Below are 27746 nucleotides of genomic sequence, written 5' to 3'. Positions count from 1 at the left end.
AAAAAATTACTGTAAACATGTGTTTTGAATGCGCACAATATCATGGTCACTGAGAAATTGCTAAAAGAATTGCAAAAAATATGTACTTTAGAATGTTTTATATGTTTTGTGCTACTGGTTGAAATCCCACGTGCCATCTAAAGAATAAAATATTTTATATTTTATTAGTAAGGTATTTTTAAAATCGCATTTATTCATATTATGCATATTGTTAGTCAAGTTTGCGTGTGCGTAAAATTGTTTTATTGTTTCTTTATACTTTTTGCATTGTATTTCTTATAAAATATTGCGCTAATTAAAAATTATGTAAATTTTTTTAACGAGTTTTACTAAATTTTAGTAATTTCAGATCAAATTGTTCAATAAACCATTATTACAGAGTTAAAATTTTATAAAAGATTCATCATACGACGCTTTGTTTTCATGAAGCCGAAAAAAAAAAAGAGAGAAAAGGTAGCATTACATGCTGATGTTCGAATGGAACATCCGGGAAATCATACACAGAATTTTTTTTTTTACGACAATTTTTTGTTTGGTTTTATAAATCTTTATGGGTGTATTTTGATGTGAATTTGATGAATTAGTTGTGTCTTTTATTCCTGGATCATAGTGCGGCAGGTAAAAGGTTAATTGATCTTTAATTCATTAAATAATTTAATTTTTTTCAGTCTGTATGTGATTATATTTTTCTTTAACAGTTTACACATTTTACAAAAGAAAGCAATTTAACGTGAAATTAAAAAGATAATTTATACCTTATGAAACTGCTTGAGTAACTTACCTGTATTCCATACTGTTCAATCTCTGGCCCTAATTTATTCTTACGTGCCAGTGCAAGTGCTACAGGACCAATGGCTGCCTATTAAAAATTATGAGGGAAAAGAAATATTTAATTTTGTTCTTGTATCACAGTGGTACCTCGGTATACTCCATTAATCCATTTCAGATCCTTGAACTTGACCGGATTGGAGGTATATTAAACGAATGTTTGCAGTTAGAAATTAAGGGAAATAATTAACTTATTTTTTTATAAAGAAATCCTATTATTATTATAACACTGTTTAATATTAAAATCAATGGGTGAAGTATGTACTGTACATAAATGCTTTTCTGCTATCTAGATCAGCGGTTCCCAACCTTTTGACCAACCTAAACAAAATCTTGAAAACTTTAGTACCACCACTATATTTCACAATGATTATTTTTCAATTTCGCTGTAGAAATATTAAAGTGTTTTGCCATTTGCACAACCTATTAGCTATATGTATTAAAAATTCACACATAAAAAATATTAGATTAGAAATTGGTTACCAGTTTAGTTATCTTTAATTAATAATCGTAAAGTAATATTAAGTTATAATATTACTTTAATTCTAAACTTAAGTGTGAAATTTGGGCCTGCTTAAGAGTCACGTCGACGTAAAAAAAATTATTCTAATTCAAAACAGAGCAATATGAGCCTGGAACATCCATTTCTATGACTTTTAAAAACGCCATTTATGACACATTTTTCTTACGTCTATGACTAAAAGAATAATTGTGATAACAAAAACGGATTGCTTTGCTAAAGTCTATGAGCGGCTATTAACCTTGAACAAAGCTCCGATCGCATAAATTTACGAGTGTTGAAAAAATCTCAGAGAGGATGTTGGAGTATTTAATTTTGGAATTTAGTAGTTAAAAATACTTTGTTTCTTTACATGCCACCTATTTTTCTCTTGCCTACCACCCAGTGGTATGCGTACCACCGGTTGACAATCACTGGTCTAAATCAAAAGCACTTTCTGAACATGCTGTAATATCTGTGATGTTTATTCGGTAATCGGTTTCACTTCCGATTTAATAGCGTTTCTACGTTTCACAGTCATAGATGTCGTCGTTCCCGACATACGATATGCAGTAGCCAAGTCCCAGATACGCGTGTCATCTTCATACTTTGAACAATCTCTTTTTTTCATTGTGATCACAACCCTTTTATTTGTTGCTGGGCACTAACTTCTTTAAAGCTCATTGTTAACAAATTAAAAAAAAATTATATATATGCAAATTATTTTTTTTGACAAAATCACGTGAAACCTTAAAGCATGGGTTATTTACTAACAGTAGCGACAGTCGTAGCATTTTCTCGAAAGATTTAGACAATAGTAGTAATCTCACTCGTGATTCTTTCAACTTTTGTAGTATTCCACACAAAACATGTTGCGCTCATACAGGACATATATTAAGTTGGACTATTTTAAAGAGGACGTATACCAAGGTACTACTATAATTTTATTTTTTTTCCAAAAAAAAAAAAAAATAAAATAAAAAAATAACAACAAAAACAAAAACAAAAAAGCATTAATAATACCTGAACTGTAGCCTTCGGTAACCCTGCAAAAGTGACAAAGATTTGTTCTTTTAATGTAAAACCTGCTCCAAAAGCTGCAATTAGTGATGCTACCATTCTTAAAGCCAAGGCAATGAAAAGTGTAGCTAAACCAAGCCCTGTTAAAATAATTCAAAATAGTTATTAATGATCCTTTATTACGAAGCATAAGTTTCTTCTAAATTATTTTATGAGTTTACAGAAGGAAAACTTTCATTCTGTAAATTAAGACCGTATAAAATGATTGCACTATCAAAAAGAAGAGTCACTTTTTTTTTCATATTCGAAATTTAAAAGTATTCCTACCCCCGTTGTCAGCCGATTTCTTTCATTTTCTGTATATTTTTTTCCTCTCCTTTGTACCGAATTGGTCTTTTTCATTATGAGAATATAAATTTTGAGAAAGTATATGGTAACATTTTAAGCTTCAGCATTTTGGTTTAGATTCTGAAACTGTCGCGTTTTTTATATCTTGAATTCTCTTTTTTTTTCGTCTTTTCCATAGAATGTCAGCAAGGTTTTTTAACTCCAAAGTGATATTACTATGGAAACGCGATGTTCACTTTCATTCGTTGTTTCACTTTTCATTCGAGTCTTGCCACTCGGCAGAATTTAAGGTACTTATTTTTCAGATTGAACCTGCCTGTTATTGATTAACAAGCTATTTAAAATCAGATGCAAGTCTTAAGAAAATTATTTTTTCACTCTTAAATCGGATTGATTTAAATAGAAATTCATTTAATTCATGATGTAATTTTATTGAAAACATTCAACATTTTTATAGAATGACGTTACATATTTTTTCACTTTTCAAATACACAGAAAATGTAGAAAGTTCCCATGTTAGTTTAAATGTATATTTATCTAGTATCGCATAGAATGTTTCACTCTTCTATCTGGACCATCACTATTTATAATCTTTACTGATAAACAGTATTAAACTTTAAGTGAGCTAAAGTGGACGTTCAAATACTTTTTTTTAAATTATTGTCATAGAGATATGAAACTTTGCATGCTTATATATTTTACTATAGTTATATCAAATATCTTTGAAAAACTCAAAGAAAGTTTCTGGCTCATTGCAATTTAATTTTTTTTTTAAAATTTTGTTTTAATTTTTAAAAATATTTTCAAAATGCTCCATGGGTCTTATTTTTTTTTTCTTGTTAATTTTGCTTTATTTTTATTGAAAATGCATTATAAACACAACTTAGTATCAATTAGTGAATTGCACAAAATATTAGATTTTAATTAATATTTCTTTCACATGTACCTAAATTTTGGACAAAATTTCCCACTTTAATACACTTTTAATTGGGCTTTTATCCCCTTAATGAATTTGCATTCAAAAATGAATACTAAGTTTTGTTACATGTATAAATGGGAATCTAAATTACAAATTACAGTCATTACACTAAAATATACACTAAACCGCATGGAGCATTTTGAAGATGTGATAATCACGAAAATTTCATTATGAGAAAATACATTTTAAGAATATTTTTACTCTTAGCTTTACTATTTACTTCTCAGTATGTCCTAATAGGTGATTTTATTTAATATACAATATTTTAACATTATTTTACGTATGCATAAATAATTTTTCTCTACTAATAAAATCGTAAAATATACTTCATATTATTTTTGAAATTTCCTAGAACACTTTCAGTAAATTCAACTAAATAATTTTTGTTAAACTAAGAATCGTTTTAAAATCTTCCTGCACCATATGTTTCCCCTTCCTTAGTTACATTTTTATTATGCTTAGCTACTTTACACAGTTTTTTCGACAATTCTTCTTTTCTTGCCAGACGAACACCTCTTTTTGCATTGGTCTATACGACGTGTATCTTGCCTTTGTCCAACAGATATTGAACATGAATTTATATTTCCCTGTTCTATAGCTATAGTATTTAAACACTCAAAATTGAAGTCACTAATTGCTGTGATAACAGCTATTTCGAGTCTGTTTTCAAAACAAATGTTTCTCTGAGGCAGTTCTTTCAAACGACACTATGTAAATTCTCCTTAGTGTTTTGTGTTTCTCCAGATATGCATCTTGCTGAAAGTTCATTACTGGCTAGTCTTTGATAAACTGGCAGTACTACAGATAAAACATCTACTGTTAATTTAGTTTTTATCATTGAGGTTTAGGTTTCTTATTTTTGGCAATGCTACTTGGAAAAAAAATGATATGACACCTATTAGGCATTTATAATGTCTGGGTGAGTCATCCGTGGAAGAACAGTGAAACAAATTGCAAAAATTGGGGTCTTCATATCTTACTAATAGTAAAAAAGTCGTGGAAATTAAAATAACGTTTCTCAAATGTTTGTTTACCTTTTTACTGACATTTAAAACAAAAAATTTAGCTAACAAGCGTATTCAAATGCTTATTACATCCATAAAAATAATTTTACGCACAAGTGGTTTTTTGTAGACAGTAGAGTTAAAACCGTAGAATATTATCATGTGAAATTTTTATTTCCCAATTTTTGGTCGATTTTTGTTAAAAACCATCGTCTACTGTCCCTTAAGAGTGCTCTTGAGTAACCGTTAAAGCCTGAAACCTTTCAGTTTTTTTTTTTTTTTTTTTCATTTAATTTCTTTTATATCCCGACTGATGGATTTTGTATATATTTGTAAAAATGTAATGCTAAAACATTAATACTTTAATATTAAATTTTAATACTTAATAACTTTAGAGCTTTTCCTAATTTTTTTTTTTTTTTTTTTTTTTTTTGTTTTAGAAAATAAGTAAAAACTATGTATGTAAGAGAGACAAATGTAACTAATTTTTTAGTGTTCTGCAATTTAAATATTTTTTTACTTCGTACTATTTTTAAAATTTGTAATCGCATAAAATGTCAGCTATCATATTTCAACGGAAATATCCATATTGACCTCTCTTGAATCCATTTGAATGATGTTTTTTGCTTGACGTGTATCTACGGACAGAATAAAGGACTCTTTATTTCCAAACGAAATGTAAAATGGATTCAGAAAAGATTTTCTGTATGTACGTATATAAGTACTTCATATAATTCAAAAATGAGTAGCCTCAGAGCGTTAAAATTTTTTACATGGGACTGTTATAACATGTAGTTGTGCACTTCCCGTTTTGGTTGCATTCGGCCGGAGCGAACTTATGTTCTTATATGTTGGTTAATAATGCATTTTTTGCTTTAAAACTAGTTGCATTATATTGTTCTTATATTCCAGTTAAGGTTTTTATGTCTTTAGTTAATCTGCATGCAATCGTTGTAGAATCATCAGTAGAGGAAAAAAGGAGAGTTCTGGCTCGGGAGCTTTAGGGAGCCGGAGTTGAGGGAGCTCCCGAGAAGGAAGGCTCAGCCGTGGAAGGGACGCTTATCTGAAAATGGGGACAGGAAGCCTTATCAGGAAGTGGATGCGAGTAGAGTTGTTGCTACGTCACAGAAAAAGGACGTGTGCTTAGATTATTTTCTTTTTTAATTTGGTGATTTAGGTATTTAGTAGTTATATGATAATTTGTAAACTTGCTTATTTATATTGAGTTCTTAAAAACGTATATCAAGTAGGTGTTTTAAGTGACTGATACAGTTATTTTCTAGAAACAGATATAAAATAAAATGTTTCCTTCACAGTCTTTGGAAAATAATTATTTTCTTACTTGTATTTATTCTATGACTGAATATCTGCAAAATTGCTACATGTCATCACAATTTAATAAGAGATTATATTTTACTGATTTATCGGAGGTGATTTCCCTTCGTTAATAAATTTTTATTCTTTGTGTTTTTCTTCGTATTCCAACTGTTTTACTACGTATATGATGATTATCTCCTAGTTACCCTGAACGAGGATTATTTTCGAATTTAATGATTGAATGATCCTATACACTCAGAATTTGACCTTATTTCTTAAATCTTCTGTTCATAATATAACATATACTTTCCGTAATCTTCATTGCATTACTCATTCTTATTCCTAAATTCATTATACCCAGAGTTTTTCAGACTTGTTAGGCAATATTTTTAACTTATTCGTTATATTTTATGAGTGTAATTACTAAAACACGCATTTTCGTGTATTATATTATTCAATGTTAGATGTAATTTTTAACTTTTTTCGTTCTTTTCAACGTTAGCGATATTCAACATATTCTGTATTTTAACTTATTTCATACATTTTCTAAACATATAGATGACTTGTATTTAATTTTAGATGTAACATTTTTAGCTTGTTTTGTGCATTTTAACCTTCACACTATTTAATATACTTAAATTTTTAACCAGTTTATATTTTCACACTGTATACATGACTTTTATTTGATTTATCTCATACATTTTAACCTCCATGATTTCCAATGTAGTCATAATTTTAACATAATTCCTGCATTTTCATATCATATACCTGACGTTTATTTAATTTTATGTGTAAATTTTAACTTATTTTTTTTTTTAACGTTTTTAGTTTCCAACATACTCTGAGTTTTAACTAATTTGCTATATTTTCACACTACGTACATGACTTTTACTTCATTTCTCTCATACATTTTAACCTTCATAATTTCCAATATAGTCCTAATTTTAACCTAATTGCTATATTTTCACATGATATACCTGACTTTTATTTAATTTTAGGTGTAAATTTTAACTTCTTTTTTATATTTTAACGTTTTTAGTTTCCAATATACTCTGAATTTTAACTAACTTGCTATATTTTTACATGACTTTCATTTAATTTATAGCTACTTTCATACGTTTTAAACTTCGTAATTTCAAATATGCTTTACATTTTAGTTTAATTCCTATATTTTCTGACCATATATATGAGCTTTATTTCATTTTAGATGTAATTTTTTTCATACATTTTAAACCTTCGTAAATTTTGAATTTTAAACTTTAATTTTAAACATTTTACTTTAATTTTAAACTTGCTTATTACATTTTTCTACCATATACCTAACTTATTTAATTATAGATGTAAATTTTAACTCCTTTTCTGTTTTTTTATTGTTTTTAGTTTCCAACATACTAAGAATTTTAACTAATTTCTTATATTTTCACATGACTTTCATACGTTTTTACACTTCTAATTTCAAACAGGCTCTTAATTTTAGCTTAATTCCTCTATTTTCTTGTCATGTATATGAGCTTTATTCAATTTTAGATATTATTTTTAACATGTTTCGTACATTTTATACCTTCGTAATTTTTAAAGTACTCTAATTTTGAACTTGTTTATTACATTTTCCTACCATACGTATGAACTTTAGTTAATTTCAGATGTAATTATCATACTTTTCTGGCACTGGGTTTCTTTCTAGTTTCCAACATACTCTAAAGTTTAACTCTGTTTTATAATTTTTGATTGTAATTGCGCTTGTGATTTTACTATTTGAGCTAAATTAACACGCTTAAATTTCTTAAACATAGAGATTGATTTCAATTAAGCATTTTATTTTACAACCTTTAACTGTTATTCATATCCAATTCGTTGAATAGCCCTTACTTAGTCCATATTTTATAGTACTATTTTAATTTGCCAATTCTACAATTTATCATTCTGTAGTACTCTTACCATGACTTATCCTACTACTTTACTTCATTATTAACTTCATTCGCATTTTCAAACTTTAACATTTCCTGCATATTCTGGCATTTCCTTTTAATTCTTAATACCCTTTATATATAAATATATGTTTTTAAGCTCTTCAGTGTTACCAATGTTCAGTTTTGAATCTTGATTCTCATTAAGCTAGTTTGATAGATTCCGAATTTTTAGAATGAAATCTCAACTTTCATCCATAATTTTAGACCCATATTCATTCTTTCATGTACTCGTACAAAATTCTTTCTTATTATTTTGAACGCTCAATACCTCTTAATTCAGTAATTTGTACTAATTGAATGTATTCTACATCACTTTAAATGTTTCGACTATGCAAATTTTCATTTTATTACCTTTCCTTACACTAAGTATAGATATTTCTGCCTTCATGAACGAATTTCATGTGAAATGGACGATTATTTAGGTTACATATCCAAAAGAAATTTCTAAGATAAACATTTACAGTATTGAATAAGAAATGGACAATCGATTTTACCCATTGGTTACCATTTCATCTCTTGAAAGTTTGTTTTATTGGTATACATTTATTTCTAACACATAGTGTTAACACATTTTTTTTTTTTTTTTTTTTTTTGTAACTTAGTCCAGTTCCAACTTAATTTCCCTAGACAATATCATATATAGTCTGTTTTTTTAATTTCTTAGGCTAAAATGTTCTTTTCGCAAATGTCAGTTTGCATTAATTTATTTACCAATTTATTTTCTTATGAATGAAATCTTGTAAAACACTACCATACCTTTACACAACATATATCATTACCAATATACCTATATTTACAGATGGAACCAAAGAGAGAAAGAGTAAGAGACATTTTACGCAAATCTCCACTATAATTTCGAATATGTTAACCTTCTTCATCACAAATACAGAACTTTCTTCGTACAATGCGTATCATAGCAGTTAAACATGCCTTACTAATACACATTTGATGAGGAATAACGCCTTTTCAATTCAAAATTACACCCAAATAAGTGTTATGTTTTCTTGTAATTGTACATATATGTTTGCATTGTAGGAACTTTCTATCCATTTTTGAGAACTGTAATTTGCTAAATATTACCTCTTTCTGAGAGAAAAACTCCAAACACCATATAAATCATTTAACTTTTCCTGTAGTATTACCACACTAGAGAATAAGTATCTTAGAACTATTTTCTTAATATTAAGAACTAAATATGAAATAGCATTTTTCACTGTAGAATATTTAAGGTTTTACGTAAATGAGGATATAACCTTTACCGAATTTAAATTATTTATCCAGAATTCCCAACAAATGTTTAGAAAATGTGTTGATAGAAAGCGATATATTTACCTATATTTACCTAAGGTCATAACTAAGTCTATAACAGATTTTTATCGGCTCCAGATTTACTATCAGTGAGAAAAACCTGAAGTTCACTTTATCTACTCTTGTCATTTATACACAAAAAAATCATGAATCATTCTGTAGTACAATTAGCATTTTACATACATTTAATACTAAATAATTTTAATTAACTTTCAATTAGGATTTTTAAAAGAAAAGCATATTTATGTGACATGTTATTAAATTACTCCCAAGCGTTGTTGAGGAAAATGCAATTAAATATCCACACACACATTAAGAAAATCCTACTCATTAGGAACAGTAAAATCTTACCAATACTTTAAACGAAATGTAAAATATTGTAATGCATTAATATAAAACCTGAGTAACAAATCATTTCCTATAAGCTGTATACGATTAAAAAGACTTTTCTTATAACTTATCAACTTTTAAGAAGTAAGAGTAAGGTAATGAAACAACGTTTTTAGAAATTTTCCTTTATTTTCTAAATCTACCCTTTTGTAGTAACGAGAAAATTCAGTCATACTCTTATTTTATTTTTATGTAGGCATGCGCATTTCTTCTAACAGACAAAAATCTGAAAATATATCACTTTTCCAAAGATTTAGCTTTAGACTTACTTTCATCGGAAAAGGAAAATAATTTTACTTAAAAAACAGCATATCTTCTACTCAAAGAACTTGAAACAATCACGAACAAACACTATATGTAGCACTCAGTGATTTAGTTTCAAACCAAATTTTGATATTGTTTAATCATGCAAGCAACAATTTTCATCTTTGAGTTAAATTTTATACGACTGCAACAGATTTTTCAATGGCTTTCATGCTCACATTGTGTAAAAGACTTCTAGTTTTGACTATTTTAATTTCTAATATTGAGAAATACTTTGATTATTTTCAGAAAACGTCATTTCACAATCATACTTTACCACTCTGAAACTTTTGAATAACACTTTCTACCATAACGACAACCAGATACTACATTATTTTTTTACAAAAACATGAATATTTTTTTTTCTTCTAAATCCTCTTCTAGAAATACTAATAAATTCTGCTATAGAAAGAAGATTCAATTCCTATTATAACTCTATATACTATTTGTAAAGAGAAAAGACACTCTAGATGATAACATATCACCCATATATTTTTTAAAAATTTAGAACAATTTCAATAAGGCAAATTATCTACAGAGTTTCCAAATACGGATATATTTCTGAAAGAAACTGCCTAACATACCGCTCATTTACCTCTAAACCGTTTAAGTAAAATCAATCAATTCATAAAATATTTGAATTTTCCATAAGGTTTAGTACATCTATACAGTTATTTAATTCATGAACTACTAAATTTTGAAAATAATAAGAGTGAAAACATCACTATTTCAGAATTTAGGAAGAGATCTTCAATAATGAGAGTGAACATATACCGAACTTCATGCAAAATTTTTATCGTTTCATACCAAACATTTCACTTTTTCGTAGATTCTAATAACATAGCCCAATCGTTTTCAAAGAATATATATCATTTCACATTAATTAGAGAGTGCCATACGAGTTTAATTGCAGGTGCTTACTGAATGACACTAAAAATTTCAAGGAAAAAATCAAATATTTTTCATCTTTCATGAAAATCTGTGAATAACAATAATATTTCATAAGAGCTAGAAGACTTAGTGCAATGAAACAGTATCAAAAATAGAAAACTATTTTTAAAATTTGAATTCCCATTGAACATTTTAGATATTCTTATGTAAACTTATATCCGAAGTTATATCAATTCAGTCGAACTTGAAGACCAACCAAATGTACTACATGATTTTACATATTTCTGGTATTTTTTCCCGAAAATAGAAGTTTATATTTTTCATACGCAAACTATTACAACGAATTAATGACATTTTATACTGCACAAAACTATTTTAAGTTCCATATTCGAAGCACAGCATACATAATTTTCACATAATACTACAGTTACACAATACAAATTATAAGAAAAGCTGAATAATCTATATTACGAGGGCTATCCAGAAAGTAGATTACGTTTTGGAATAAAAAAATAAACAAAGTATAGGAAACAAATTTTATTATATACAGATGAAAGCCACACTCAAATACTACTTTTCTACATAGTCACCATACAAATTAAGGCATTTATCGTAGCGATGTACGAGCTTGGAAATTCCTTCGTCGAAAAATTCGGCCGCCTGCGCCTTCAACCACTTCGTTACCTCTTCTTGCCTTCCATCTTGCACAAAACTTGTGGTAACCAAGCTTTTCGCTGATGATTTCGTGCAACAAACTTCGCGAAATTTGTGGAAAACTCAAAGAAAGTTCCGTTATTGTGAAATTTCGATTTTCACGGACTTTAGCATCGACTTTTTCGAGAAGTTCGGCGGTCACTATGCTGGGTCTCCCACTTCGATCTTCGTCGTGAACATTGGTTCGGCCATTTTGAAATCTTATGACCCACTGACGCACTCCACCTTCAGTGATAATGTTGTCCCCATACACTTCACGAAGCTGCCGATAGATTTCTATCGGTTTACAGTTTTTTGCAGTCAGAAACCTTATTACTGAGCGCACCTCGCAGCTCGCGAGATTTTCAATTAACGCAGACATTTCAAACCGTCACAGTATCTGAACGGAGCACAGCACGAACCTCTCACTAGCACGGCTAGATGCAGACTGAGCTGCGCAACGCTCTGACCCCAAGATGGCCGCGCTAGCCCCGCCCCTAGCGGACACAGACGGAAACGTAATCTACTTCCTGGATGGCCCTCGTACATACAGAACAAAGACTACAATACTCAAGGACCTACTTAAAGAATACTTGAAACTTTTCAAAATTTTATATAATTCTATGCATATTTCATATATTAAGCACATTTCACGTTTTCAGAAATGTAGCATCACACTTCCCAAGACAATGGCCAATGTATCCAACCTTATGAAAGTGAATCATCTAAAATAAGAAGGGTTAGTTTTATTATCTTCAACCGGTAAACAAGTGATTAGGAAAGTGACGCCTTTTAAACTACCACTACTAGGATATGTACATGTCCTTGTTTAACAAGGCCTCACTTCCCTAATCGCTTGCTTACCAGTTGAAGATAATAAAACTACCCCTTCTTATTTAAATGATTCACTTTCATAAGGTTGGATACATTGGCCATTGTCTTGGGAAGCGTGATGCTACATTTCTAAAAACGTGAAATGTGCTTAATGTATGAAATATGCATAGAATTATATAAAATTTTGAAAAGTTTCAAGTATTCTTTAAGTAGGTCCTTGAGTATTGTAGTCTCTGTTCTGTATGTAATATAGATTATTCAGCTTTTTTTATAATTTGTATTGTGTAACTGTAGTATTATGTGAAATTTATGGATGCTGTGCTTTGAATATGGAACTTAAAATAGTTTTGTGCAGTATAAAATGTCATTAATTCGTTGTAATAGTTTGCGTATGAAAAATATAAACTTCTATTTTCGGGAAAAAATACCAGAAATATGTAAAATCATGTAGTACATTTGGTTGGTCTTCAAGTTCGACTGAATTGATATAACTTCGGATATAAGTTTACATAAGAATATCTAAAATGTTCAATGGGAATTCAAATTTTAAAAATAGTTTTCTATTTTTGATACTGTTTCATTGCACTAAGTCTTCTAGCTCTTATGAAATATTATTGTTATTCACAGATTTTCATGAAAGATGAAAAATATTTGATTTTTTCCTTGAAATTTTTAGTGTCATTCAGTAAGCACCTGCAATTAAACTCGTATGGCACTCTCTGATTAATGTGAAATGATATATATTCTTTGAAAACGATTGGGCTATGTTATTAGAATCTACGAAAAAGTGAAATGTTTGGTATGAAACGATAAAAATTTTGCATGAAGTTCGGTATATGTTCACTCTCATTATTGAAGATCTCTTCCTAAATTCTGAAATAGTGATGTTTTCACTCTTATTATTTTCAAAATTTAGTAGTTCATGAATTAAATAACTGTATAGATGTACTAAACCTTATGGAAAATTCAAATATTTTATGAATTGATTGATTTTACTTAAACGGTTTAGAGGTAAATGAGCGGTATGTTAGGCAGTTTCTTTCAGAAATATATCCGTATTTGGAAACTCTGTAGATAATTTGCCTTATTGAAATTGTTCTAAATTTTTAAAAAATATATGGGTGATATGTTATCATCTAGAGTGTCTTTTCTCTTTACAAATAGTATATAGTTATAATAGGAATTGAATCTTCTTTCTATAGCAGAATTTATTAGTATTTCTAGAAGAGGATTTAGAAGAAAAAAAAATATTCATGTTTTTGTAAAAAAATAATGTAGTATCTGGTTGTCGTTATGGTAGAAAGTGTTATTCAAAAGTTTCAGAGTGGTAAAGTATGATTGTGAAATGACGTTTTCTGAAAATAATCAAAGTATTTCTCAATATTAGAAATTAAAATAGTCAAAACTAGAAGTCTTTTACACAATGTGAGCATGAAAGCCATTGAAAAATCTGTTGCAGTCGTATAAAATTTAACTCAAAGATGAAAATTGTTGCTTGCATGATTAAACAATATCAAAATTTGGTTTGAAACTAAATCACTGAGTGCTACATATAGTGTTTGTTCGTGATTGTTTCAAGTTCTTTGAGTAGAAGATATGCTGTTTTTTAAGTAAAATTATTTTCCTTTTCCGATGAAAGTAAGTCTAAAGCTAAATCTTTGGAAAAGTGATATATTTTCAGATTTTTGTCTGTTAGAAGAAATGCGCATGCCTACATAAAAATAAAATAAGAGTATGACTGAATTTTCTCGTTACTACAAAAGGGTAGATTTAGAAAATAAAGGAAAATTTCTAAAAACGTTGTTTCATTACCTTACTCTTACTTCTTAAAAGTTGATAAGTTATAAGAAAAGTCTTTTTAATCGTATACAGCTTATAGGAAATGATTTGTTACTCAGGTTTTATATTAATGCATTACAATATTTTACATTTCGTTTAAAGTATTGGTAAGATTTTACTGTTCCTAATGAGTAGGATTTTCTTAATGTGTATGTGGATATTTAATTGCATTTTCCTCAACAACGCTTGGGAGTAATTTAATAACATGTCACATAAATATGCTTTTCTTTTAAAAATCCTAATTGAAAGTTAATTAAAATTATTTAGTATTAAATGTATGTAAAATGCTAATTGTACTACAGAATGATTCATGATTTTTTTGTGTATAAATGACAAGAGTAGATAAAGTGAACTTCAGGTTTTTCTCACTGATAGTAAATCTGGAGCCGATAAAAATCTGTTATAGACTTAGTTATGACCTTAGGTAAATATAGGTAAATATATCGCTTTCTATCAACACATTTTCTAAACATTTGTTGGGAATTCTGGATAAATAATTTAAATTCGGTAAAGGTTATATCCTCATTTACGTAAAACCTTAAATATTCTACAGTGAAAAATGCTATTTCATATTTAGTTCTTAATATTAAGAAAATAGTTCTAAGATACTTATTCTCTAGTGTGGTAATACTACAGGAAAAGTTAAATGATTTATATGGTGTTTGGAGTTTTTCTCTCAGAAAGAGGTAATATTTAGCAAATTACAGTTCTCAAAAATGGATAGAAAGTTCCTACAATGCAAACATATATGTACAATTACAAGAAAACATAACACTTATTTGGGTGTAATTTTGAATTGAAAAGGCGTTATTCCTCATCAAATGTGTATTAGTAAGGCATGTTTAACTGCTATGATACGCATTGTACGAAGAAAGTTCTGTATTTGTGATGAAGAAGGTTAACATATTCGAAATTATAGTGGAGATTTGCGTAAAATGTCTCTTACTCTTTCTCTCTTTGGTTCCATCTGTAAATATAGGTATATTGGTAATGATATATGTTGTGTAAAGGTATGGTAGTGTTTTACAAGATTTCATTCATAAGAAAATAAATTGGTAAATAAATTAATGCAAACTGACATTTGCGAAAAGAACATTTTAGCCTAAGAAATTAAAAAAACAGACTATATATGATATTGTCTAGGGAAATTAAGTTGGAACTGGACTAAGTTACAAAAAAAAAAAAAAAAAAAAAAAAATGTGTTAACACTATGTGTTAGAAATAAATGTATACCAATAAAACAAACTTTCAAGAGATGAAATGGTAACCAATGGGTAAAATCGATTGTCCATTTCTTATTCAATACTGTAAATGTTTATCTTAGAAATTTCTTTTGGATATGTAACCTAAATAATCGTCCATTTCACATGAAATTCGTTCATGAAGGCAGAAATATCTATACTTAGTGTAAGGAAAGGTAATAAAATGAAAATTTGCATAGTCGAAACATTTAAAGTGATGTAGAATACATTCAATTAGTACAAATTACTGAATTAAGAGGTATTGAGCGTTCAAAATAATAAGAAAGAATTTTGTACGAGTACATGAAAGAATGAATATGGGTCTAAAATTATGGATGAAAGTTGAGATTTCATTCTAAAAATTCGGAATCTATCAAACTAGCTTAATGAGAATCAAGATTCAAAACTGAACATTGGTAACACTGAAGAGCTTAAAAACATATATTTATATATAAAGGGTATTAAGAATTAAAAGGAAATGCCAGAATATGCAGGAAATGTTAAAGTTTGAAAATGCGAATGAAGTTAATAATGAAGTAAAGTAGTAGGATAAGTCATGGTAAGAGTACTACAGAATGATAAATTGTAGAATTGGCAAATTAAAATAGTACTATAAAATATGGACTAAGTAAGGGCTATTCAACGAATTGGATATGAATAACAGTTAAAGGTTGTAAAATAAAATGCTTAATTGAAATCAATCTCTATGTTTAAGAAATTTAAGCGTGTTAATTTAGCTCAAATAGTAAAATCACAAGCGCAATTACAATCAAAAATTATAAAACAGAGTTAAACTTTAGAGTATGTTGGAAACTAGAAAGAAACCCAGTGCCAGAAAAGTATGATAATTACATCTGAAATTAACTAAAGTTCATACGTATGGTAGGAAAATGTAATAAACAAGTTCAAAATTAGAGTACTTTAAAAATTACGAAGGTATAAAATGTACGAAACATGTTAAAAATAATATCTAAAATTGAATAAAGCTCATATACATGACAAGAAAATAGAGGAATTAAGCTAAAATTAAGAGCCTGTTTGAAATTAGAAGTGTAAAAACGTATGAAAGTCATGTGAAAATATAAGAAATTAGTTAAAATTCTTAGTATGTTGGAAACTAAAAACAATAAAAAAACAGAAAAGGAGTTAAAATTTACATCTATAATTAAATAAGTTAGGTATATGGTAGAAAAATGTAATAAGCAAGTTTAAAATTAAAGTAAAATGTTTAAAATTAAAGTTTAAAATTCAAAATTTACGAAGGTTTAAAATGTATGAAAAAAATTACATCTAAAATGAAATAAAGCTCATATATATGGTCAGAAAATATAGGAATTAAACTAAAATGTAAAGCATATTTGAAATTACGAAGTTTAAAACGTATGAAAGTAGCTATAAATTAAATGAAAGTCATGTAAAAATATAGCAAGTTAGTTAAAATTCAGAGTATATTGGAAACTAAAAACGTTAAAATATAAAAAAGAAGTTAAAATTTACACCTAAAATTAAATAAAAGTCAGGTATATCATGTGAAAATATAGCAATTAGGTTAAAATTAGGACTATATTGGAAATTATGAAGGTTAAAATGTATGAGAGAAATGAAGTAAAAGTCATGTACGTAGTGTGAAAATATAGCAAATTAGTTAAAACTCAGAGTATGTTGGAAACTAAAAACGTTAAAAAAAAAAATAAGTTAAAATTTACACATAAAATTAAATAAACGTCAGGTATATGATATGAAAATGCAGGAATTATGTTAAAATTATGACTACATTGGAAATCATGGAGGTTAAAATGTATGAGATAAATCAAATAAAAGTCATGTATACAGTGTGAAAATATAAACTGGTTAAAAATTTAAGTATATTAAATAGTGTGAAGGTTAAAATGCACAAAACAAGCTAAAAATGTTACATCTAAAATTAAATACAAGTCATCTATATGTTTAGAAAATGTATGAAATAAGTTAAAATACAGAATATGTTGAATATCGCTAACGTTGAAAAGAACGAAAAAAGTTAAAAATTACATCTAACATTGAATAATATAATACACGAAAATGCGTGTTTTAGTAATTACACTCATAAACTATAACGAATAAGTTAAAAATATTGCCTAACAGGTCTGAAAAACTCTGGGTATAATGAATTTAGGAATAAGAATGAGTAATGCAATGAAGATTACGGAAAGTATATGTTATATTATGAACAGAAGATTTAAGAAATAAGGTCAAATTCTGAGTGTATAGGATCATTCAATCATTAAATTCGAAAATAATCCTCGTTCAGGGTAACTAGGAGATAATCATCATATACGTAGTAAAACAGTTGGAATACGAAGAAAAACACAAAGAATAAAAATTTATTAACGAAGGGAAATCACCTCCGATAAATCAGTAAAATATAATCTCTTATTAAATTGTGATGACATGTAGCAATTTTGCAGATATTCAGTCATAGAATAAATACAAGTAAGAAAATAATTATTTTCCAAAGACTGTGAAGGAAACATTTTATTTTATATCTGTTTCTAGAAAATAACTGTATCAGTCACTTAAAACACCTACTTGATATACGTTTTTAAGAACTCAATATAAATAAGCAAGTTTACAAATTATCATATAACTACTAAATACCTAAATCACCAAATTAAAAAAGAAAATAATCTAAGCACACGTCCTTTTTCTGTGACGTAGCAACAACTCTACTCGCATCCACTTCCTGATAAGGCTTCCTGTCCCCATTTTCAGATAAGCGTCCCTTCCACGGCTGAGCCTTCCTTCTCGGGAGCTCCCTCAACTCCGGCTCCCTAAAGCTCCCGAGCCAGAACTCTCCTTTTTTCCTCTACTATCATCAACAATTTAAAAGTTTTTCAAGTGCTACTAAGCCTGACGAGGTCACCATTTGTTTACATTTGAAATTCTTAGTGGAATAGTGATGATTGATAGCTGTATGAGCACGATACAGTATGTTCATTTTTGTGAGGCTGACTACTCTTGCTTCAAGTTGCGTAGACTCTAGTGAGATACATATGCTGTGTCAGAGTGCTATAAAGGAGCTTGAAACATTTCGGCTTTTGTACTAACCCTGAGCCAAAATCGAGGCTTGATTCCAAGTTACTCCTAAATTTCGAAAGATTGTTAATTTTATGCTCAAACTGTAATTTAGCATTAGTTTCTGCAACAGCAGTGTTCTTTATTGTGTTGAAATGGCAAGAAATAAATTTTCATGATGCTAAATTGACATATGAAATAATAACTTACCAATAGTGCTAGGTTGTAAGTAGTCTATTCTGATTTCAGATCCAATGAGGCCGAACAAGAAAGGTTCTATGATTCTCCATACAAAAGCCAGGGCTTGACCAACAGGGTTCTGTTAAAGATTACTATGGTTTAAAAATTTGTTTTAATTATAAACTTGGTTATTAGATAACTTTTAGATTAGGAAAAAGGAGTTAACTAATAGGAAAATACATTTTGTAATGTATATTGTTTGATGAATTTTTACTTATTTGATACTTATGTTAACTTCTTCCAATCTACAATGTTTCTGCGATTTAAAAAACGTCACCTATTACAAGATGCCTCGCTTAATTTCGCTATTATAAATGAGGGATAACTTTAAGTAAATCAAATCAATAAAATTATAATATATCAAAAAGTATTTTTTATTGTAATAGAATTCGATTTGTTAACAACGCTATTACTACGCTGGTGAAAAATTGCTAAGGACGGATGTTAATAGCAGCGATAGCAACCACAAAATGGAAAGCAGGAAAATGTGGAAATTAGCGTAAGTGGGGCGTACAGAAGACGTATTTTGATTATGCAAATTTTGGATTGCCGATGTTGCTCGTCACGTGATGCGCTGATAAAAGAGATAGAGAATTTGACGGGTATTGACATTTGTTGTTCAAAAGCAAAATTTAACAGGAAAGAATAAATTATCGAACTTGCAATTTTCGGTATGTCTTCCCGACATCACTTATAATGATTTTACGCGTGGCCGTATTATTGGCAACATTGAAGAAAGGACAAAAATAACAGATGTTGCTAGGGAGTTCGACGTAACCCACAGTGTTCTTTCAAGGCTGTAGAAATCATTTCAAACAAATGGAATGTGTAGCAAGCGTCACGGGGAGGTCATGTTCGAAATGCGACGCCTTTAGAAAATAATGCATGGTGCTATCAAAAAGGAACCGGTGCAGCAGAGCTATTGCGATAGCAAATCAGTTACTTGCTGCTAACTGCCAAGCGAATCTTCCGAAAAACGGTGGCCAGACGTTTCCATCAAGGGGGATTATAAGCCCGCCGTCCTGTTGCGTGCATTCCATTGCCCAGACAGCAACGTACCCTACGTTTGCAACAGTATCGGGAGCGTCGTAACCGGATTAAACATAACTGGGTTTGTTACTAGTCTTAAATGAATGCTGGTTGTCTGTTACCGGATGCCAACTGATCCTGGTGCGAGATTGGTACTGCTTATCGTCCAGAAAATATCCAGGAAAGGACTGGTATTCGAGATGCAATATCATGGTATGGACCGGCACTATGATCAATTTTGGCCGCACGCCCTTACATGTGGTTGAAACTGGAACTATGACTGGCCAACGGTACATTAATGATGTTCTATTGCTTCCGCATGATCCATAGTGCTATCGGTGCTAAATTTGTTTTCATGGACGACAACGCAATGTGTCATCGAACAGTCGATGTCCAGGAGTATCTAGAGAGCAAGGATATTCAATGATCGTATGACCAGCATGTTGTCCAGATTTCGAATCCCACTGAAAATGTTTGGGATGCTTTGGGAAAAGATTTGCTGGTCGATAATGCCCTCCAATAAACAAGAGCACTCTCCTTCATGCGTAACAGAGAGATGGAATAAATTATCCCAACAGCTGTGGGATAATGTTGTGCAAAGTATGACACGACGTGTAGAATCTTACATTGCCCTCTGTGGGGACCATATCCCGTATCTTACGTCAAAATGCCTGTGGACGGTAACTGCTTTTTTTTTTTTTTTTTTTTTCACTTTTCCTTATTTAGCACAATATGATAATTTTGTCACTTTTCAAAGGCTTCTAGGTTTAAGAGCAAAATAATTTTTTATGTCCTAGTATTCTGGCATTATTTTATTTCACTAGGCATCCAAACACGCTTTTTAACGTACTAGTAGGCGTCTGTGATCCGTATTGAGCAATTGTCTACCAGTGTATTTATTTGCAGCTATGCTGTTATTTTCTTTTCTGCCACTTTCGGATTCTGACTCTCCTGATCCATCGATGTTTGCAACTTCGTATCAGAGTTTGTTTCACAATCAAAATTTAATTCATCCCAACCGTTTTTGTCTTCCTAATCTCATTATATACATATATCATCACCTGAGCTAGTGAGCGTTTTTGTCTTTCGAATCTCTTTATATTATGTGTATCATCATCTAGCTTTGGTGGTGAAATATTTTGAAAAAGACGCAACGTAAAAACGGGGTATTGAGTGCTATGCGGAAATATTTGGCAAGGATGGGGGAAGTTGCTTAGGATGCACCTTAAAAAAGTAATTTATAAGATGGAAAAGCATATCCCACACTGGAAGAAAAATGAGATAATCGTCTCTCTGATGAGAAGCAATTCTTTTAATAGCAGAAGAATTAAATAACAAACATACCGATTTTCGTATTTACCACCCTAGCTTTTGAATACTGGAGTAAGTACAGAACATTTTTATAAGCTGAACACATAGCAGATTTTATTTTTGAGTTTTCTATACCACTAGAAATGCAGAGATACGTTAAACGATTCTGAAATGTTGAATACTGAAGTATGAACAGAAAATGTGAATGCTGAAGAAAGGAATTTCAGTTTAGATGTAAAAAAAAAAATAAAGAAGGGTTATGCTCGCATTTTCGTTTGGAGAATATTAAATGGATCGTGCGGTGGAAGCACTGGAAATATTTCATAAAAATTTATTTTTCTTACGAAAGTTTTAAAATTATATCATACTGTAGCGAGTGTAAAAGCGGGCGTAATGCAATAAATCTAATAATATCGAAGCTCAGGGGAAAGGAATAGATGGAGAAACTCGGGAAAACTGAATATAATATTTCTAGTGCATATTAAAATGAAAGATCTTTCATATGTATGTGCATTGTTATATGTGTTAAAGGCGTCCGTTTTGAGGTAAAATATTTTCGTTGATGAAAAACAATAAACATTTAAATGTAACCATTCGAACGTTGTGTGAATCTTAAATAAACTAGAATATAAGAAATTGTGTTATACAATATACGTTCACAAACCAGTATACATACAGAAACAAATTTATCATTTAATTGTTATTATAGTAAGTACCTTTAGTGCTATTATCGTGTTTCCATGCGTGTTATACCGCCAGGCTCTAAAAAATTAAAAAAAATATCCACGTAATTTTTCTCTTCTTCGTTGTGTTGAGAGAATGAGCTCCCCTAAATTAATTTTTTTTCCCATTTTAAAACAGTGTATGTAGTGATTGTTTTTGTATAACTAGTCAAAACCCTCTCTAACTACCGATCAGGCCGAACATTTATCTTCTAACTATTGAATTTTATGTCAGCCTAGTATAAGAATTACCCATCACAGCGAAGGAAACACGAACTGACATTCAGTATTTGATTTCGCGTTGTCGGCTGCACGTTAACCTTCTCAAATTATTTATGGATGATTTCAGGCCTAAGACGTAGCAGAGAAAACAATAAGAACGGGTGAAATTCAAGTGACAGGGATGTAGAAATGAAGATATCCTATCAGGTATTGTAATGTTAATATTACTACATTCTTATTGGAATGTCGATTTCTTTTAAAGAAATATTATTTTTATAGGTACCTGTAATTTATCCATGACTACTTTTTATTTGCTATGTTCTTACTGTTACCGCGTCTTTCGGAAATTAAATGATTCGTACAGTTTTCCCCTCTCGATTTTCGGACGGCAAAATTAGTTAAAAAAAAGGGGGAGTGAAATATTTGAAATACAGTATTTCATGTTTTTCAGTATTCTAGAGTCAAAAGAATAACGATATTTTGCCATTTTCTAAACATTACTATATAATTGTAAAAAATTAGAGGAAAAACTAAATCATACGTCATCTTCATCCCAGTCTTTCGTTTTCCATCGTATGGCAGCAACGAAAGGAAGACATATACAGCCTAGTGCTCCTGCTGCTCCCCAGTCTAGTGCTTGACTGCCAAAAAGAACGAATGTTCCTCCGAAACAGAGTATCAGAAAACGAAACACAGATTTGCTTTTCTGCGGAATTGAAGAATGAGGCGTATGTGAAAATATTATCGGGATACATTATAGTTATTTGAAAATATTAGCAGCGAAATTCACAATGTTTAAAAAATCGTAATTATGGTGTAGTTTAAAAAGTTACTATAGTGGGCCTCGCTAAATATGATCACGTTCGTTCGCGTCTATTTTGGTAACATTAAACGATGAGAAAAAATATCCTTCAAAATAGCAATGGAATTTAACTAATTTAACATAAATATAAATAGGAACTTTGATATAAATAGGAACTTTGCATTTTTATAAGGAAAATGAACAAGTTGCTTATAAACTCTTCATATTATATTTAATGTAAAGTTCGCTTATTTAAAACGTTTCTGGAAATTGTTTAATTGATGCTATACTACTCATACTCGAAACAGGATAAGAAGAAAATTCTGAGTATTTTCCTCTCTTTTTTTGTTTTCTGAAAAAGACCAATGCATGTCCGATTGCCCTCAAAATCGATAGAGTTAATCAAAATCTACATCAATGTAATGTTGCTTTTTTTGTCTAATTTTAAATGATTGACTGAAATCGAAAGCTTGGCGACTTAACCCTTACTTGGCGACATTTCTCTGTCACTTAGCAATTTTTATATTTTACACTGCGGACTATTAAAATTGCAAAACCATGAATGAAAGCAAATACAAAGATGATATTAATTATACGTAAACATTGCGGCATGAAGACAAAATTATTAAATTTTTAAGCAGTTTGGGGGCTTACAGGGGTGCAAAATTAGTAGAAACAGCTGCCACCTCTGGCAGTTTAAACGCACCTTACCCGGTTAGGCATGCTTGGAAGACAGAAACAAGCTACTCGTTTCATGATGTTTCAAGTCTATGTGACACTTTATCAACCGTATTAGCTGGAGAGGGGTGGCGGGCCAATCTCTCAGCAAGCAACCCATGACCAGATGTTTTCAATGAGTGATAGATCTAAAGATCATGCAGGCCAGGACAGCAGTCGAATACTCTGTGTATCGAGGAAGGTCAGAACAAGACGTGCAACATGTGATTTTACATTATCTTGTTGGAAGATGAAGTTTGACCTGTCTTGAAGATAGTGCACAACCAAAGGACGTAAAATGTGAGAAATGTACCTATCTGCGTCAAATTATTGCCGATTTGAAGTGCGTACCGTGTACCCAATGGCTGCCCAAACCATCACACCAGGTGCAGGGCCCCTGAGCCAATATAGAATGCAAGCAGGCTTCGTGCAGTCTCCTTGGAGCGAGCCACTAGAATAGTGCACGCAGAACCGGGACTCGTCTGAAAAGACGACATTGTGTCGCTTCTTTATCCAGCTTTGTAGTTTGGTGCACCAGAGTCGCCGTCTCTCTTTATGCTGCATTGTCAAAGGAAGCCGAAGTAATGGTCATCGTGCTGATAGTCCACGCTGTTGCAAACGTCGACGCATCATATGAGGGGATACTGGGCGTGCTGCAAACATGCCCATTTCTTGACTAATGGTCCGGGATGTGGTTGTATCGTTTCGAAGGGCTGACCTCACAATATGTCTGTCCTCTCGGGCGTTAATCATGGGCGGTAGTTGAGATTCTGCATGCCGTTCAGTATGACCCTCAGCAACCCATTGATTCCGTATTCGCCTGACAGTGATTGGATGTCGACCAGTGCGACGGGCGATATCGCGGTACGATAATCCACACTCTCGGTAAGGCAACGATCCTGCTCTATCGAATTTTAATACTTGCTGGTAAGCATTTCTTATTATTATTCGAGGCATAACACGATATTCCGAGCAAACCTCTACCTTACAAAGCGCTTTCCGAATGAGAAATCCACTACACAACTTGTCTTTTATGCAATACTTCAGATGTCGTTTCTTCCTCTTGCGTCGTCGAAATGCACTGAAATACTAATCATTTGCATATCCCAACCTCTTCTTCCTTTCATGTGATTTGGACATTCGTCAGATCATTCCTTCCTGGTGTTGCAATTTTAACTGCCAGCAGTGTATTTTGACTTTGTTTGGCATTTTTATTTCAGTTTAAAAAAATTGTTTTATAATATTTTGATCATATTAACCGAATTAGATCCTGAGAGTTGCTTGACTGTGAAATGAATAAATAAATCCGATTATTTACAATGTTTAGTAATATATTTCTGATCATTAAAATTGCTGTGCTCTGAAGGAAATTTGCAACAAATCTCAAATTTACATAAAAGTTTGTATTTAAGTTTTTAGATGATTTATATTTAAACTGCATTTTTTAACGATTTTAATTCCTTTAGAATTATTTTTATCGAGCCTTTATTTCAGGCGTTAATTTTGAAGCCTTCAGGGGTAAAGCTGAAATCTGGGAAATCAAATTTCAAGTATTTTTTTCTTTTTTCTCTTTCTATTTATTGATACTTACTTAATATTAATAAGAAACTTATTCAAATATTCTAGTTCTCATGAATCTCCCTCATACCATGATGTTTCCGAAAATTCAGAAGTAATCGCATTCGTGTCAGTTATCTATACCTAAAATATTAAAGGATATTTGCTTTATGCGGAACTAGAAGCTAAGTGGAGCATAATTAATAAATGAACCGTACTGATTGCATTTTTATCAAACATAATTGTTGGGCCAAATTAAGTTGAAATTGTTTCTTCAGTTACAGAATTCTAAAGAAATACGTTCTCATGAATTATTTTGCGTAAATTTATAAATAAATAATTTTTGTAAAAGTTAATAACAATTTTAACAAAGATAAAATGTTATACCTCACTTTTCCGAATAGGCTATATCTTGCAGGAAATAGAAATTGTATAATATTTAATGTAATGAAATGTTTTAGTTCATGTTTTTGAAAAATAAATGACTATGTACCTCTTCAGGATTAGGTATGTACCATGAAATGAAACCCAGAAGCACACCATAAATAATGCCAACTAATACTTCCAAAGGCCCTTGAGCTATAGTCCATCCTAAACTACCTGAAATCAGCAGCAAATATGAATATACTTTAGTGCATAATAAATCCTAATGTAGTAAAATTAAATTGTTTTTAATAGTATCATATTCAAAAATATGCTTTTGTATAATATACATAACATTTATGTGTTGCAACAGCAATTAATTGCATATAATTTAGAACGTTAAATTTTTAAATTGAAAAAATATTAAAAACATAATTCTGATATATTTTAAAGAGAAATGAAACAAATAGCTTTGAATTAAAAAATAAATAATTTGTTGTAAATAACCACCTTTTGGTAAAATCCCTAATGCGAATTACATTCATTCTTTTATCCCTTTGGGAAAAATACTACAGTCTATTATATTAAATATAGCATAACATTTTCTGCCATGCCTACGAAATTCGCAGAATAAGAATGGATTTTTTTGTTACATATTGATTTTCTTTTGTTTCAATATTTTTTTTATTTGCTTACCGGCAACTTATCTAAAAAATTTATAAGAATATTATATCAAATGACTTCAGTGTAATAGTGTTCCTAATAAAAATATTCCGTATTTCGAGTAGTGAGATTCATTGACGGAATAATTTGCTTGTACATTTTTGTATTAAAATATACAAAGGTGCACACATAGTAGTTTTACGAATTTTATATATACGTAAACGATTTTAGTGAAATTATGTATGAAACTGTAATATCTTTTGTATAATGTAACATAAAATGTCCGAAGAGACTGAGGACTCTGAGGAAAAAATAAGATTAACTGGGAAATTTATTTAACATTGAGGTAAATGGGTCTCACTAAATTGGCGAGATATCCCTAAGTTGCCGATGATTTTGGCGACTAATTTTTATTATCAAATTTGGTGTGAAAGTGACAAAAGTCGCTAAGCTTGCAACATTTTAGTCTGGTCTCTGTATAACTGTAATTTATCCCTATATGTAATTGTAATCGTATCTAACGCTTATATGTTATTTTAATCGTATATGCCTTCCAACTTTCGAGAAATAGAAAGTACTAGAGATTTCACGGCCGCCGGGATTAGATCGGAGAGAGCATCAGTTCTCAATTGTTAGTTCAGAGCTGACTTCGGAGTATTGAAATATCGGTGAGAGCTTCTCCTTTTAGATGCGCTTTGCATTGCGCTTTTTTTTTTTAATGCTCTCTGTAGTTTGAAGTGTAAGTGCTGATTATATTCTGTCATACTGAGAAGAGGTTCGAGTATTTTTGTGGACAGTTCCAAAACTGTACAGTGTCTCTTTTGGTAAAATAAATTTTATCAAGCAATTATAGGTTCTATATGCATTCAATTCATTACGAACCTGTACGAGTGCAGCAATATCTTAATTAAGAAAACAGAAATCGATAAATAATTACCTGAATCAATTCTTTGATGACATATACTAACTCTACAAGGAAATTAAGCTAACACTCAGAAAACATGTAAAAGTAACAGCCATTCATATTTAAAAAATACTCATTATATAAGATATTACGGTATACTATGGAAAAAAAAAACGAATGACGTAGTAACAATGCATTTTCAACATGGAGCAATTTACCAAAACAGTTTCTAAAAAAATGCGGGAAATAAATGTGCTGTTGTCAGATTTTTAATTCAAAGCTTTTCTCTTTATTTGACAGGTGAAGGATAATAGGACTGCCATGCGTCTAAAATTCACCGAAAATTGGAAATTATCCAAGTGAGAAATTCTTTAGTTTCTATATGCATTCTGGATATCGTATAAATGAAAATCGTGCATATAAGAATACGATAAAATGTCATCATTTACGAGATTTAAGTATAGGAGATGAAGGTAACTAATATATTTATATACAAGGTAAACCAAAAATCATTAAACTTTCAACATAATTTGCATTTGGGTGAATTTTCGGTGTTTGGTAACTCAGCACAGAAGAGCTTGAAAGTATACTTTCTTTCTGCTCTGAGGTCATAGTTGAAATTATAGTTTCTGAGAAGGGGGAGCCCTTCAACACTTGTTTATGTTATGCAGATCAGTGAGCTACCTCTTTGTGCATGT

The 27746-nt window shown here is 30.4% G+C and overlaps 2 protein-coding genes across 5 annotated transcripts in view; one reads left to right on the top strand and one right to left on the bottom strand.

Annotated features, from left to right (window-relative positions):
- Positions 1-27746, bottom strand: part of LOC118196126 (sodium/hydrogen exchanger 9B2-like) — a 94748-nt gene that overhangs the window by 11476 nt on the left and 55526 nt on the right. For 3 of the 4 annotated variants that reach the window (XM_085815360.1, XM_085815359.1, XM_085815361.1), the window contains exons 6-10: positions 25612-25718; positions 22584-22748; positions 18729-18837; positions 2351-2487; positions 782-859 (exon numbers count right to left, since the gene is read on the bottom strand). In XM_085815360.1, coding sequence (XP_085671486.1) covers positions 782-859; positions 2351-2487; positions 18729-18837; positions 22584-22748; positions 25612-25718 — 596 coding nt within the window. The remainder of the gene's footprint in view (positions 1-781; positions 860-2350; positions 2488-18728; positions 18838-22583; positions 22749-25611; positions 25719-27746) is intronic. The other variant, XM_085815362.1, reaches the window with a different exon arrangement.
- The window catches only part of LOC118199455 (sodium/hydrogen exchanger 9B1-like), a 163316-nt gene that overhangs the window by 120828 nt on the left and 14742 nt on the right, over positions 1-27746 (top strand). The window lies entirely within an intron of this gene.

The sequence above is a fragment of the Stegodyphus dumicola genome, chromosome 4 (genome assembly GCF_044657685.1).
Source record: "Stegodyphus dumicola isolate Sdum_Otavi_A_Nest chromosome 4, ASM4465768v1".
NCBI lineage: Eukaryota > Metazoa > Arthropoda > Arachnida > Araneae > Eresidae > Stegodyphus > Stegodyphus dumicola.
Note: the sequence above shows the minus strand (reverse complement) of the source record. Positions and strands in the feature narration are given on the sequence as shown.